This window comes from Diabrotica virgifera, chromosome 1 (assembly GCF_917563875.1).
Source record: "Diabrotica virgifera virgifera chromosome 1, PGI_DIABVI_V3a".
Taxonomy (NCBI): Eukaryota; Metazoa; Arthropoda; class Insecta; order Coleoptera; family Chrysomelidae; genus Diabrotica; species Diabrotica virgifera.
In genome coordinates this window covers 12,587,110-12,600,154 of record NC_065443.1, presented here as the reverse complement: position 1 = coordinate 12,600,154, position 13,045 = coordinate 12,587,110, and the positions used below count along the sequence as shown (strand labels likewise).

The 13,045-nt window shown below is 33.6% G+C and overlaps 1 protein-coding gene across 1 annotated transcript; it reads right to left on the bottom strand.

The window, feature by feature from the left end:
- Positions 1-11,407: 11,407 nt before the first annotated feature.
- Positions 11,408-13,027, bottom strand: LOC114325627 (thialysine N-epsilon-acetyltransferase). The gene is made up of 3 exons (XM_028273767.2): positions 12,796-13,027; positions 12,069-12,292; positions 11,408-11,651 (listed from the first exon to the last, which is right to left on the bottom strand). Exons 1-3 carry the CDS (start codon positions 12,877-12,879, stop codon positions 11,447-11,449), a joined length of 513 nt encoding a protein of 170 aa, XP_028129568.1. The 5' UTR covers positions 12,880-13,027; the 3' UTR covers positions 11,408-11,446.
- Between the last annotated feature and the right edge of the window lie 18 nt (positions 13,028-13,045).

Genomic DNA, 13,045 nt, shown 5'->3' with positions numbered 1-13,045 from the left:
AGTTACATCAAATTAAATTGTTGAGACGAAAAAAAAATTTTTATCGTGGTATAAATTTTAATAGTTCTATGAAAGAAAACGAAAACTGTGGAATTTTTTTTATTTGTCTTTTAATTATCGTCTTCCGAAAAGACCATTCAAAAACAATAATAATTCATGTCACAATGAATCATGCCTAGGCACGCATGCCGCATCGAACGATGTAATGTAATGATTGCTGATGCATCTTTTTTTTCGGTTTTGTCAACTACTTTAAGTAGATAAACCTCTTGAGCTCGTTCGCGAAATATGATTAATTTCCAAACCGTTGCATGCTTTGAGCCAAATTCAAATCTGCTGCGTTGCAATATGATTTTTTTATCTAAACATTTATTTTATTGTCAGTACAGTAATCAGTTTGAATCCGAAAATCGATTAGTGACCATCTCGGAATTATTGTTTTTGACCCGACTTTTTCATTCCAATATATTATTATTGTTAATATGAATATGGAACCAACACACGAAAGTAAAAACAGAAAACGATATTGCACTTTCAATAAAATATTGGAAGAAGAATTTCTATTTTTGAAAAAAAAAGTAACTCTAACAGTGACATGAAGTGTGATACTTGTGGATCGGAATTTTCGATCGCCCACAGTGGTAGAGCGGATATACTAAGTCACATCAAAAGTGAAAAACACCGAAGAGGTATCTGCTCCGCGTCCAGCAGCAAAAAATTGACTCAATTTTTCAAGCCAACAGCTTCATCGAGCATTGATTTAGAGACAGCAGCTCGGGAAGGTGTTTGAGCGTATCATTTGATTAAGACCATCAAAAATATCATTGTCAACATAAAAATGTTAAATAACCAATAAAATGATGATATTAGAGTCCTATATTTAAAAAAATAACAAATGGCCCGATTTTCATTCAAAAGTCCCGGATTTTAGGTATTTTTTTTTCAGCATTGTCCCGGATTCGACTGAATTGGAGTTGGTCACACTAGTAATACAGTAACATCAACAAATTTTGGGAAAAACTTACAGGTAGAAAGGTGAGAACAAGAAAGGTCTTTCGATTTATATTTAAATGATAATAATGGGATCTTTAATATTGTAAAAGATTTTACCTCTTATTTTTTACCTTACCAAAATTATAATGAAAAATAGCACATTAAAATTTTAAAACGTCGCTCCTGAAAATTAGAACTTTTCGACTTGTAACAGTGTTCTTCCAAACCAACGATATAATGTTTTGCATTAGTCAAATTTAAGACCCCGGAAAAACTGGCTGGAAACAGCCAAAGAGCAGGCGTTTAAAATTGAAAGACATCTGCCCTGGACAGAGTAAACTGGAGAAAGACAGTTAAAAAATTTCAAGTCATGGGCCCCTGAGGACTGCAGTGCTGATGTGAATTTAAAAAAGTTGAAAATGTACATCCGTCATACATACAAGCATTGAAAATTATTCGAAGAAAAGAGAAATATGTTTTACAAGATGTAAGAGTATGATTTTAATAAAAGAATTATGGAAATACCTAAAAGGGGATATAAAAAGAGTAAGAAGACCCAATACAAAAGTTCTGGGATAACAGAGGTAATATCAACATTCGTAAAAAACAAGGGACCCTCTGCAAGAATGTAAATTACCTAATTAATATAGTTAATGGGTGGCTGTACTGTTTAAAATATATTAATATTGTTTAAACAATAAAGAAATATATCCTTCCCAAAAAATTCTAATTTTTATTCTGTTTTTATTATAAAAAAGATGTATTTTCATGCTTCGTTGACATCTAAAAGGCATTCGATAAAGTTCAGCATATAAAATTAATGAAAAATGTCATTAAAAATGTGTACTAGAATCAAACTGTTGTCGTAAAATTTGGAGAACTACACCGACGAAATTCCCATACAACGAGGAGCAGACAAGGTTGCGTTTTGTCGCCCACATTGTTCAATGTTTACTCGAACCAGTTAACGAAACTCGAAACGCACTAAAATTAACTACAAAACAATTAAATAGTGGGTATTTCCACTTCTTGCAGCAACGACTGGCATCGAATAAAGATGTGCTATCCTTTTGCCTGGGGAATAGCTCGATATTCCTCATCTACCAGGGCCATAACTGTACCAAATTTTCTGGAGGCCTAGGACGGCGAATAGGTTTTTTAATTCATCTCATAAATGCTCAATAGGATTGAGATCTGGGCTGCATGCGGGCCATTCTAATCTTATCAGTCCAACCTCTATTTTATGAATCAATCGGTTTTTTATTTACAAAAAATGTTACAGCTCTTACAAGAAGAGATATTCGGATAATTCAAAAAACAAAATTTTAGTGATGCCTCCGGGATAATATGAAACAAAATCAGCTCTTCCATTTTTCCACAGAATGTTTTAAAGTTAGGAGTGTGTTGGGATACACGGCATCTCTTAGTAATCTTCTTATTAAAACAAATCCTTTTAATAATTAAAAATGTCTTTAGCAAAACAAACTACGTTTGTTGATAGTAAATACGATCGACCTACATTAGCACATATCGGTGTAACAGTTTAGGTTTGACCAAGGTCGGTTTGAAATAACAATAGTATTCATTATTTTTATAACCTAGTCGACTCAGCGCTTTTAATCAAAACAATCTTACTTTCATTATATACCAAAACAATAAACAGGAGAATACGGATTATTAGTTCTAATTCCATCGCGAACAGTAAGTCATTATTATTTGAGATCCCAAAGGGAAAACATCACAGCTACTGAGAACTAACGTACCACCAGCTCTTTACCGTTAGTACTCTAACTTACAAAATAAATGCATCTACGGTGATACGAGTTATTTCATCAACCCTTATGGTAGGGGGTAACCAACCCTTAATTATCTAAGGTGGCTCAGAAGGTAGGAGCCACCATAGGAGAAAATACACAACGCTTCCATTTATCCCTGTATAATGCCATGCAAGCAAAATGTTTTTGTTACCGGAATAATACCAAACGATATCAATACATGTACCTACAAACTGGTGCAAGAATCTTGAAAATCGGAGCACAAATAATAAAGTTCTAAATTGTCAAACTTAACATAAAAAATTTTGGGTGGCAGAATTTTGTGCCGGTGAGTGTATTTGAGAACTGTGATAATGGATCAACTATATTAGATCCAGACATAGAAGTAAGACGCAGAATAGCAATGACTAAAACTTCTTTTATGAAAATGAAGTCATTTCTTTGCAACAATCATCTCAGTTTAGAACTAAGACTAAGAATGGTTAAGTGCTATGTTTTGTAGGTCTGTATGGTGCAGAAGTGAGGACGCTAAAAGTATCGATCCTGAACAGAATTGAAGCATTGAAAATATGGATTCATAGACGGATGGTGAAGATACCTTGGACATCAAGTAAAACTAATGAAGAGATTAAGGAGGGTCAACAAAGATAGAGAACTGCTAAAGACTGTTCGCCGAAAAATGTCTTATCTGGCACATACAGTAAGGCGAAATGGATATAAAATATTACAATTGATCCTGAAAGGCAAAATAGAGCCTAGAAGTGTAGGAAGATAACATGAATGGATATCAAAGGCAGGACAATTATTGCAGAAGACCGAGAAGCCTTCGCAATGGTGATAATGATCACGAATGTCGTATACTTTTGATATGGCACGTGCAGAATAATGTACGTGAATTGCTATTGTCTATCATAGTTACAGTAGGGAAAATGAAAGAACAATGAAACCCATGAACAAACATATAAAACACGCTGTATTTTTCTGTCACCGTGTCACAAAAAAAAATTGGCTAATGCAGGTACCTACATGTAATACTTATATATAGTATTTTTACTATATGTCAATTTTGTAGCCTGTATCAAATTTTTCTACAGATTTGTATAAAGTTCTCATACAAGATGTTTAACTTAGTTTTTTTTTAATTTATTAATAAAATTAATTTCATTTTGTGTTTAATTTCTTTGAAATCAGATAATTACATGAACAAAAATGTGGAGTGTGTATGTATGTGTGTGAGAGAAAGATCATGGCTTTAGACAAAATCTATTTGACACAAAACATACAAATTATTAATTATTTAAACACTTTTTATGTAGACGCCTACAGCTGATGCTATAAATTTTAAACCAATCAAAGCGTCACTACTTTGACAACAGTAAAAAAGACTGTAAATCTTACCTTTAGCAAAAATCTACGTAGAACTATATCTCCTATTCTTCCGGTCTTTGCCAGGATCCATTAGTCATAAACTGGAGCTTCTCTGCATTCTGCGAATCACTCCGAACATCTTCTGATCCCGGCGGCGACCAACTCATTCTGACATATATACACGCCATCACCAAACAGTTCCTATTGGTTGACCATCAAGAAGTCTAAAGAAGAGATTTTGATGATTCCTCTTCAATTTACAATACTTGCGCTGCTGTTGATGTAAGTTTCGTACACTTTAGCAATTCTATATTGCTCCTCTTCGTTGATCTTGTTTTGTCCCCCTTCTTTCTTCATATCAAAATCCCTCTTTTAGACAACTTTTTGGCAGCACCTGGATCAGCCTTGAACAACTTACCCCAGCCTCGAAAGACTCGTAGATTAGTTACGCTTATTGACCACTTAGAAACTGTCAATGATCCACTCTTATATCTCACTCTTTTCAAAATCTCACTCTTACACTGTGGAGTCCCTACCTTTATTAAATATTTCAATATTTGATCTTAAAATATTATAGTAATTTTTGTATTTCATTTTATATTATTTAAATTTCTATGTATCTCATGTCTCCACCAGATATAAATATACCCCTACCTTTACCGATAATAACTACCCGACAGTACTGGATGCTGTAACAAAGAGAAAAGTTGTTAGTATATCGTTGGTTTGGAAGAAGAACGTCACAACTCAAAAATTGCCATTTTTGAGATTTACCCTCTAACCAACTCTAACTGTTAAACTTTATTATGGGAAAAATTGTCAGAGGTTGCACTCATGTAATTACCGCTAGATGGCGACTTATAACAGTTTGACTTTGTCAAACCCATGCATTATATTTTATGGAAGAGCGTCGCAATATAGTTGTTGTGGAAGTTACCACGTGTTTTTTGGAGAACAGTGTTACAAGTTAAAAAAGGAACGTATTTTTTTGGATTTTGTGTTGAATATTTAATGCAAGACAGTTACATTTCGTCTTAGGTAAGTATTCCTTACAGGATATGTGCGTTTATATAGAATTATTATGAGTAATACATAGTGTGACCAACTAGCCCGAAAAATCCGGGACATGACCCGAATTACGAAGTTGTGTCCCGGCGTCCAGGACAAGGCTTCCGGGCCATCCGAATTTTCAACTTTTTGGTAAAAATCTATATTTTCGTTTTTATTCTAAGAAGTTACATCAAATTAAATTGTTGAGACGAAAAAAAAATTTTTATCGTGGTATAAATTTTAATAGTTCTATGAAAGAAAACGAAAACTGTGGAATTTTTTTTATTTGTCTTTTAATTATCGTCTTCCGAAAAGACCATTCAAAAACAATAATAATTCATGTCACAATGAATCATGCCTAGGCACGCATGCCGCATCGAACGATGTAATGTAATGATTGCTGATGCATCTTTTTTTTCGGTTTTGTCAACTACTTTAAGTAGATAAACCTCTTGAGCTCGTTCGCGAAATATGATTAATTTCCAAACCGTTGCATGCTTTGAGCCAAATTCAAATCTGCTGCGTTGCAATATGATTTTTTTATCTAAACATTTATTTTATTGTCAGTACAGTAATCAGTTTGAATCCGAAAATCGATTAGTGACCATCTCGGAATTATTGTTTTTGACCCGACTTTTTCATTCCAATATATTATTATTGTTAATATGAATATGGAACCAACACACGAAAGTAAAAACAGAAAACGATATTGCACTTTCAATAAAATATTGGAAGAAGAATTTCTATTTTTGAAAAAAAAAGTAACTCTAACAGTGACATGAAGTGTGATACTTGTGGATCGGAATTTTCGATCGCCCACAGTGGTAGAGCGGATATACTAAGTCACATCAAAAGTGAAAAACACCGAAGAGGTATCTGCTCCGCGTCCAGCAGCAAAAAATTGACTCAATTTTTCAAGCCAACAGCTTCATCGAGCATTGATTTAGAGACAGCAGCTCGGGAAGGTGTTTGAGCGTATCATTTGATTAAGACCATCAAAAATATCATTGTCAACATAAAAATGTTAAATAACCAATAAAATGATGATATTAGAGTCCTATATTTAAAAAAATAACAAATGGCCCGATTTTCATTCAAAAGTCCCGGATTTTAGGTATTTTTTTTTCAGCATTGTCCCGGATTCGACTGAATTGGAGTTGGTCACACTAGTAATACAGTAACATCAACAAATTTTGGGAAAAACTTACAGGTAGAAAGGTGAGAACAAGAAAGGTCTTTCGATTTATATTTAAATGATAATAATGGGATCTTTAATATTGTAAAAGATTTTACCTCTTATTTTTTACCTTACCAAAATTATAATGAAAAATAGCACATTAAAATTTTAAAACGTCGCTCCTGAAAATTAGAACTTTTCGACTTGTAACAGTGTTCTTCCAAACCAACGATATAATGTTTTGCATTAGTCAAATTTAAGACCCCGGAAAAACTGGCTGGAAACAGCCAAAGAGCAGGCGTTTAAAATTGAAAGACATCTGCCCTGGACAGAGTAAACTGGAGAAAGACAGTTAAAAAATTTCAAGTCATGGGCCCCTGAGGACTGCAGTGCTGATGTGAATTTAAAAAAGTTGAAAATGTACATCCGTCATACATACAAGCATTGAAAATTATTCGAAGAAAAGAGAAATATGTTTTACAAGATGTAAGAGTATGATTTTAATAAAAGAATTATGGAAATACCTAAAAGGGGATATAAAAAGAGTAAGAAGACCCAATACAAAAGTTCTGGGATAACAGAGGTAATATCAACATTCGTAAAAAACAAGGGACCCTCTGCAAGAATGTAAATTACCTAATTAATATAGTTAATGGGTGGCTGTACTGTTTAAAATATATTAATATTGTTTAAACAATAAAGAAATATATCCTTCCCAAAAAATTCTAATTTTTATTCTGTTTTTATTATAAAAAAGATGTATTTTCATGCTTCGTTGACATCTAAAAGGCATTCGATAAAGTTCAGCATATAAAATTAATGAAAAATGTCATTAAAAATGTGTACTAGAATCAAACTGTTGTCGTAAAATTTGGAGAACTACACCGACGAAATTCCCATACAACGAGGAGCAGACAAGGTTGCGTTTTGTCGCCCACATTGTTCAATGTTTACTCGAACCAGTTAACGAAACTCGAAACGCACTAAAATTAACTACAAAACAATTAAATAGTGGGTATTTCCACTTCTTGCAGCAACGACTGGCATCGAATAAAGATGTGCTATCCTTTTGCCTGGGGAATAGCTCGATATTCCTCATCTACCAGGGCCATAACTGTACCAAATTTTCTGGAGGCCTAGGACGGCGAATAGGTTTTTTAATTCATCTCATAAATGCTCAATAGGATTGAGATCTGGGCTGCATGCGGGCCATTCTAATCTTATCAGTCCAACCTCTATTTTATGAATCAATCGGTTTTTTATTTACAAAAAATGTTACAGCTCTTACAAGAAGAGATATTCGGATAATTCAAAAAACAAAATTTTAGTGATGCCTCCGGGATAATATGAAACAAAATCAGCTCTTCCATTTTTCCACAGAATGTTTTAAAGTTAGGAGTGTGTTGGGATACACGGCATCTCTTAGTAATCTTCTTATTAAAACAAATCCTTTTAATAATTAAAAATGTCTTTAGCAAAACAAACTACGTTTGTTGATAGTAAATACGATCGACCTACATTAGCACATATCGGTGTAACAGTTTAGGTTTGACCAAGGTCGGTTTGAAATAACAATAGTATTCATTATTTTTATAACCTAGTCGACTCAGCGCTTTTAATCAAAACAATCTTACTTTCATTATATACCAAAACAATAAACAGGAGAATACGGATTATTAGTTCTAATTCCATCGCGAACAGTAAGTCATTATTATTTGAGATCCCAAAGGGAAAACATCACAGCTACTGAGAACTAACGTACCACCAGCTCTTTACCGTTAGTACTCTAACTTACAAAATAAATGCATCTACGGTGATACGAGTTATTTCATCAACCCTTATGGTAGGGGGTAACCAACCCTTAATTATCTAAGGTGGCTCAGAAGGTAGGAGCCACCATAGGAGAAAATACACAACGCTTCCATTTATCCCTGTATAATGCCATGCAAGCAAAATGTTTTTGTTACCGGAATAATACCAAACGATATCAATACATGTACCTACAAACTGGTGCAAGAATCTTGAAAATCGGAGCACAAATAATAAAGTTCTAAATTGTCAAACTTAACATAAAAAATTTTGGGTGGCAGAATTTTGTGCCGGTGAGTGTATTTGAGAACTGTGATAATGGATCAACTATATTAGATCCAGACATAGAAGTAAGACGCAGAATAGCAATGACTAAAACTTCTTTTATGAAAATGAAGTCATTTCTTTGCAACAATCATCTCAGTTTAGAACTAAGACTAAGAATGGTTAAGTGCTATGTTTTGTAGGTCTGTATGGTGCAGAAGTGAGGACGCTAAAAGTATCGATCCTGAACAGAATTGAAGCATTGAAAATATGGATTCATAGACGGATGGTGAAGATACCTTGGACATCAAGTAAAACTAATGAAGAGATTAAGGAGGGTCAACAAAGATAGAGAACTGCTAAAGACTGTTCGCCGAAAAATGTCTTATCTGGCACATACAGTAAGGCGAAATGGATATAAAATATTACAATTGATCCTGAAAGGCAAAATAGAGCCTAGAAGTGTAGGAAGATAACATGAATGGATATCAAAGGCAGGACAATTATTGCAGAAGACCGAGAAGCCTTCGCAATGGTGATAATGATCACGAATGTCGTATACTTTTGATATGGCACGTGCAGAATAATGTACGTGAATTGCTATTGTCTATCATAGTTACAGTAGGGAAAATGAAAGAACAATGAAACCCATGAACAAACATATAAAACACGCTGTATTTTTCTGTCACCGTGTCACAAAAAAAAATTGGCTAATGCAGGTACCTACATGTAATACTTATATATAGTATTTTTACTACAAAAACGTTATTACGTAGGTCAAAATTTTTGACGTAAGAGAACTGTCAAAACATTAGAATGTGACTTTTCATTATTGTCATGTTTATAAAAATATGGCAATAATGAAAAGTCACATTCTAATGTTTTGACAGTTCTATTACGTCAAAAATTTTGACCTACGTAATAACGTTTTTGTATTAAAAATACTAAGCTGTTCTTATAGTACTGGTACTACTTCATTATTTTCTGGAACATAGAGAAGATGTGTTTAATATGATCGCTCATGGGTAATCTTTAATTTTTCGTACTATAAGTACCTATACTGTACAATTATTAATGTAGGTATAGTTACTGTACATTGTACAATCATGCAAGTACAGAACCTCAAGTGGATACAATAAAAATTCTATATCAAATCAAATATTTGAATCACTTACCTTGAATTTACTGCCTTATTTACCATAATTAAGAATCAATCGCACATTATTGTCTTTTCACTATGTTTACTTACTATATACATGTTCATCTTTTAAAATAATTCACTTAATTTTCAAATTTTAAATAAAATAGTTACCAAGATGCCGGCAGGACGCGACAAGAAATCTGTACAATCTTTTCGTATTTAGCATGGCCCGAAAGAGTCGAATGCATGTACTTTCGGGACTCTCGGTCAATTTCGTCGAATGTGATAGTCAATTGTTTATGCAGTGTTTACTTGCATTTTTAGAGTTTTTTGCAGATATTTCTTATTGTTTAGGTCGAGTTAAGGGAATTTATTATTAAAAAACATTCGAAATAAATAGTCGCACGAAAGACAGGTAGATGGCGCCAGAATATTTAGTCATGGAAATATATCAAATTAATTTTGTTGTTTATATTTTGCTACGTAATTAAAAACATAGTGAAGGTAAATAAATATATAAAATTAATTATTCTTAAAATAGAATAGTCTCAACTAAAGATGTATTAATAATAAACTTAATTTGGATATCTGTGGTCTCGACTTTACAGAAGTAGGCAACCAGTATATCATTCGTGCTCTGATTGTGTCAGTTTAATACATATTGAGAATGTTTGTAAGCCAATTTAAGCTTTTATTTGAAACCTTTGTGCTTTTATCTGCTCAGTTATTTTAGCGTTAATTTTCTACGCATATTCTAAAAGTCTTCTTCTTATCTATATCAATCTAATGTTATATTTCTACACCTCCAATTTGTCGGTTTGTTTGTAATATTTATTATTAATGCCTTCTTGAAGTTGATGCAACAAACATACACGTTCTTTCGGAATTCAGAACTTTTTTGTAAGAGAAGGCGCATACAAATAAGTGCCTCTCTATATACATATAGTTCGCTAGGTCATTTCTAAATCCAAATTGCTTATTACCCATTCTACTTTTACGCAGAAGGAATACTTGGTCTTTTATAATTCGTGAAAGTATCTTAAGGGTGTGACTCATCAAACTGATTAGTCTAAAATCGCTGAATTTGGTGGGCCTGTTGTTCTTTGTTAATATTATTAAGATGACTCCAACCAATCATCTAGTATTTTTCCTGGTTTGTAAAATTGTTAAAGAAAGTGGTATAGGAACACTGAAAGCAAAGTCCACATTTATATATATATATATATATATATATATATATATATATATATATGACATGTTAGACCCGTACTGACACACGCAGCTGAGACAACAAAGACCAAACAAATAATGAGACCAACAGAGATGAGAACCCTAAGATCCATAAGAGCTATCACACTCAGAGATAGGATACGAAGCGAAGACGCAGCAAAGACTGTAACAGAAGAAACAGGACATAGATCTATTAAAAGAAGAAGTGGTTAAGTAGGTAATGTTTTCCTCGTTCAATGGTTTAAGTAACTCAGCAGGGATTTGATCTGGTTCAGGTGCTTTGTTATTTTTGGATTGCTGCATTTATTTTCTGACATCTGATTTCAGTACATTGGGACCCCTGTCTATTAGAGTCTCTGCTCAAGAATCAACGTTAAAAAGGTCACTCACTGATGTATATCTTCTATTCTTTGCACTGCTGTTTGTGATCATAAATTATTCCGTCTGCTTTTTTAAGTACTTAAAAGAATTTTAAATTTGGCCAAAGCCTCCTGGATAAGCCCACCTTCTTTGATCACCTCGTTCACTACTCAGTCATCGTCAGGGGATTTGTCGTTTTTCATTTCTAAAAGTGTCTTTTTTCTGAAAATAAAAATACCGGTAGATAAATAACTTTATTAGAAAACTATAAAATCACAATTATTGGAACAACGCCTTTAGACTCGAGTGGTCCATTCTGAACAGTTTCCATTCTTCACTCTCTGACAGATCGACTGCTCCCATTCGTTTGTAAAAACTAATTGCGGGATTCCAGGCTAAGACGTGGAAATCCACCCTTTTATATCCCGAATCCACAGCCGTCTTCATCACGGCTAAAAATAGCTTCTTTCCTATTCCTTGTATCCTACAAAGATATACGTTGTTATATACTGTATGATGCTAAAGTGTGGAATAAATTCATTATTTAAGAATGTACTTTTTTAATTAGGAATTAGGCATAATTTATGTTTGAAATGAAATTTATTTAACGTTTTGATAACGATTTCCGAAGTGGAAATCGAGTCAAATAAATTGAATTTCAAACTTAAATTTTGTCTTGTTCCACTTCGGTTTGTTCCGAAATATATAGACGAGTAACAATTCTCTTTGCTTAGTTAATTTAATTTTTCTAAGCATCTCCATGACACTTTAGAACAGATCACAGACGATTTTATGGCCGCTTGACAATCATACATTATAAGAATATCCCGTACCCCATAATTTTTGTCCAAAATACAGATTTACGATCTGGAAGAAGCAGAAAAACGTGCATATACTTCACCTATAGTCCGGCTGAACATACAAATCTTCGAGGAATATGGATTTCCCTTCCCACGTAGAGTAACTATAAAAATATAAAGCATATGCCACGATATTTCCCGTATCTGGTAGTTCTGCTACCAAACAACCAAAATACGGCCTTCCGTCAGCGCCAAAACCATCCTCTTCTAACACGGTGTGGTCTATCTTCACTTGGTTTTCTAATTTTTCAAATGCAGCTAGTTCCTAAAAGTATTTCTAGGTAGTTATATATATAGCGTTTCACGTTAAGAATGGAACATTGCGGAGATAGCGCCGTGTATTTCTTATGGACGATAGAAGCGCGCCGATGCCACGCCGTACTAATTAATGAATCGTATATCGGCAGTCGAGTATCCAACAGTGCCCTAGAGGTTTGGCAACACTGATCTTCATAAGCGCAATGTTCCGTTCTTAACCTGAAACAAATTATAGGTACCTACAACTATTTAATAATATTACTAAGTTGTGTGGGATTGAAGCGAAGTGTCCTAAGGTACAAGGATCTCCCTTACTATTGACATCAAGAAAATGGACATTCCATTCTTTCCCTCCGTCCAGCGGTTTAGTATACAGTTCCACATGTGACATAATTTGATTGAATTCTAATATAAATAGAATATAGTGCGGTATATTATCGTAACAAATTTTAAACGAATATTGTTCTGTTATTATTATATTAATAAGCAGATCTGTACATAAGTACTTACCTTTATTAGACCCATCACAGCCTTCATGTCCTTTTTTTCTGCCCTTCTTATGACCGCGTCAGACTCTTTCTTTTCCGAAGACATTTTATTGGGGTAACAGTAACGCAATTATTTTTGATTTCTTTTTACTTAATCTGAATGAGTTGTTCTTATTATAGATTTGATAAAGACATTTTTAGAAGATGAGGTTACCGGTCGGTAAATGTCGGTAGTGTCTACGTAATACTCCGTAATATAGATAAAATTTGAA

What these genes read in the sequence shown, in the direction of transcription:
- LOC114325627 (XM_028273767.2), bottom strand. Translation starts at nt 12,879, where the DNA reads ATGTCTTCGGAAAAGAAAGAGTCTGACGCGGTCATAAGAAGGGCAGAA. An exon ending in CTGTGATGGGTCTAATAAAG is followed by an intron (nt 12,293 to 12,795) that starts GTAAGTACTTAT and finishes AAATACTTTTAG; the next exon opens with GAACTAGCTGCATTTGAAAA. An exon ending in TATGTTCAGCCGGACTATAG is followed by an intron (nt 11,652 to 12,068) that starts GTGAAGTATATG and finishes ATATCTTTGTAG; the next exon opens with GATACAAGGAATAGGAAAGA.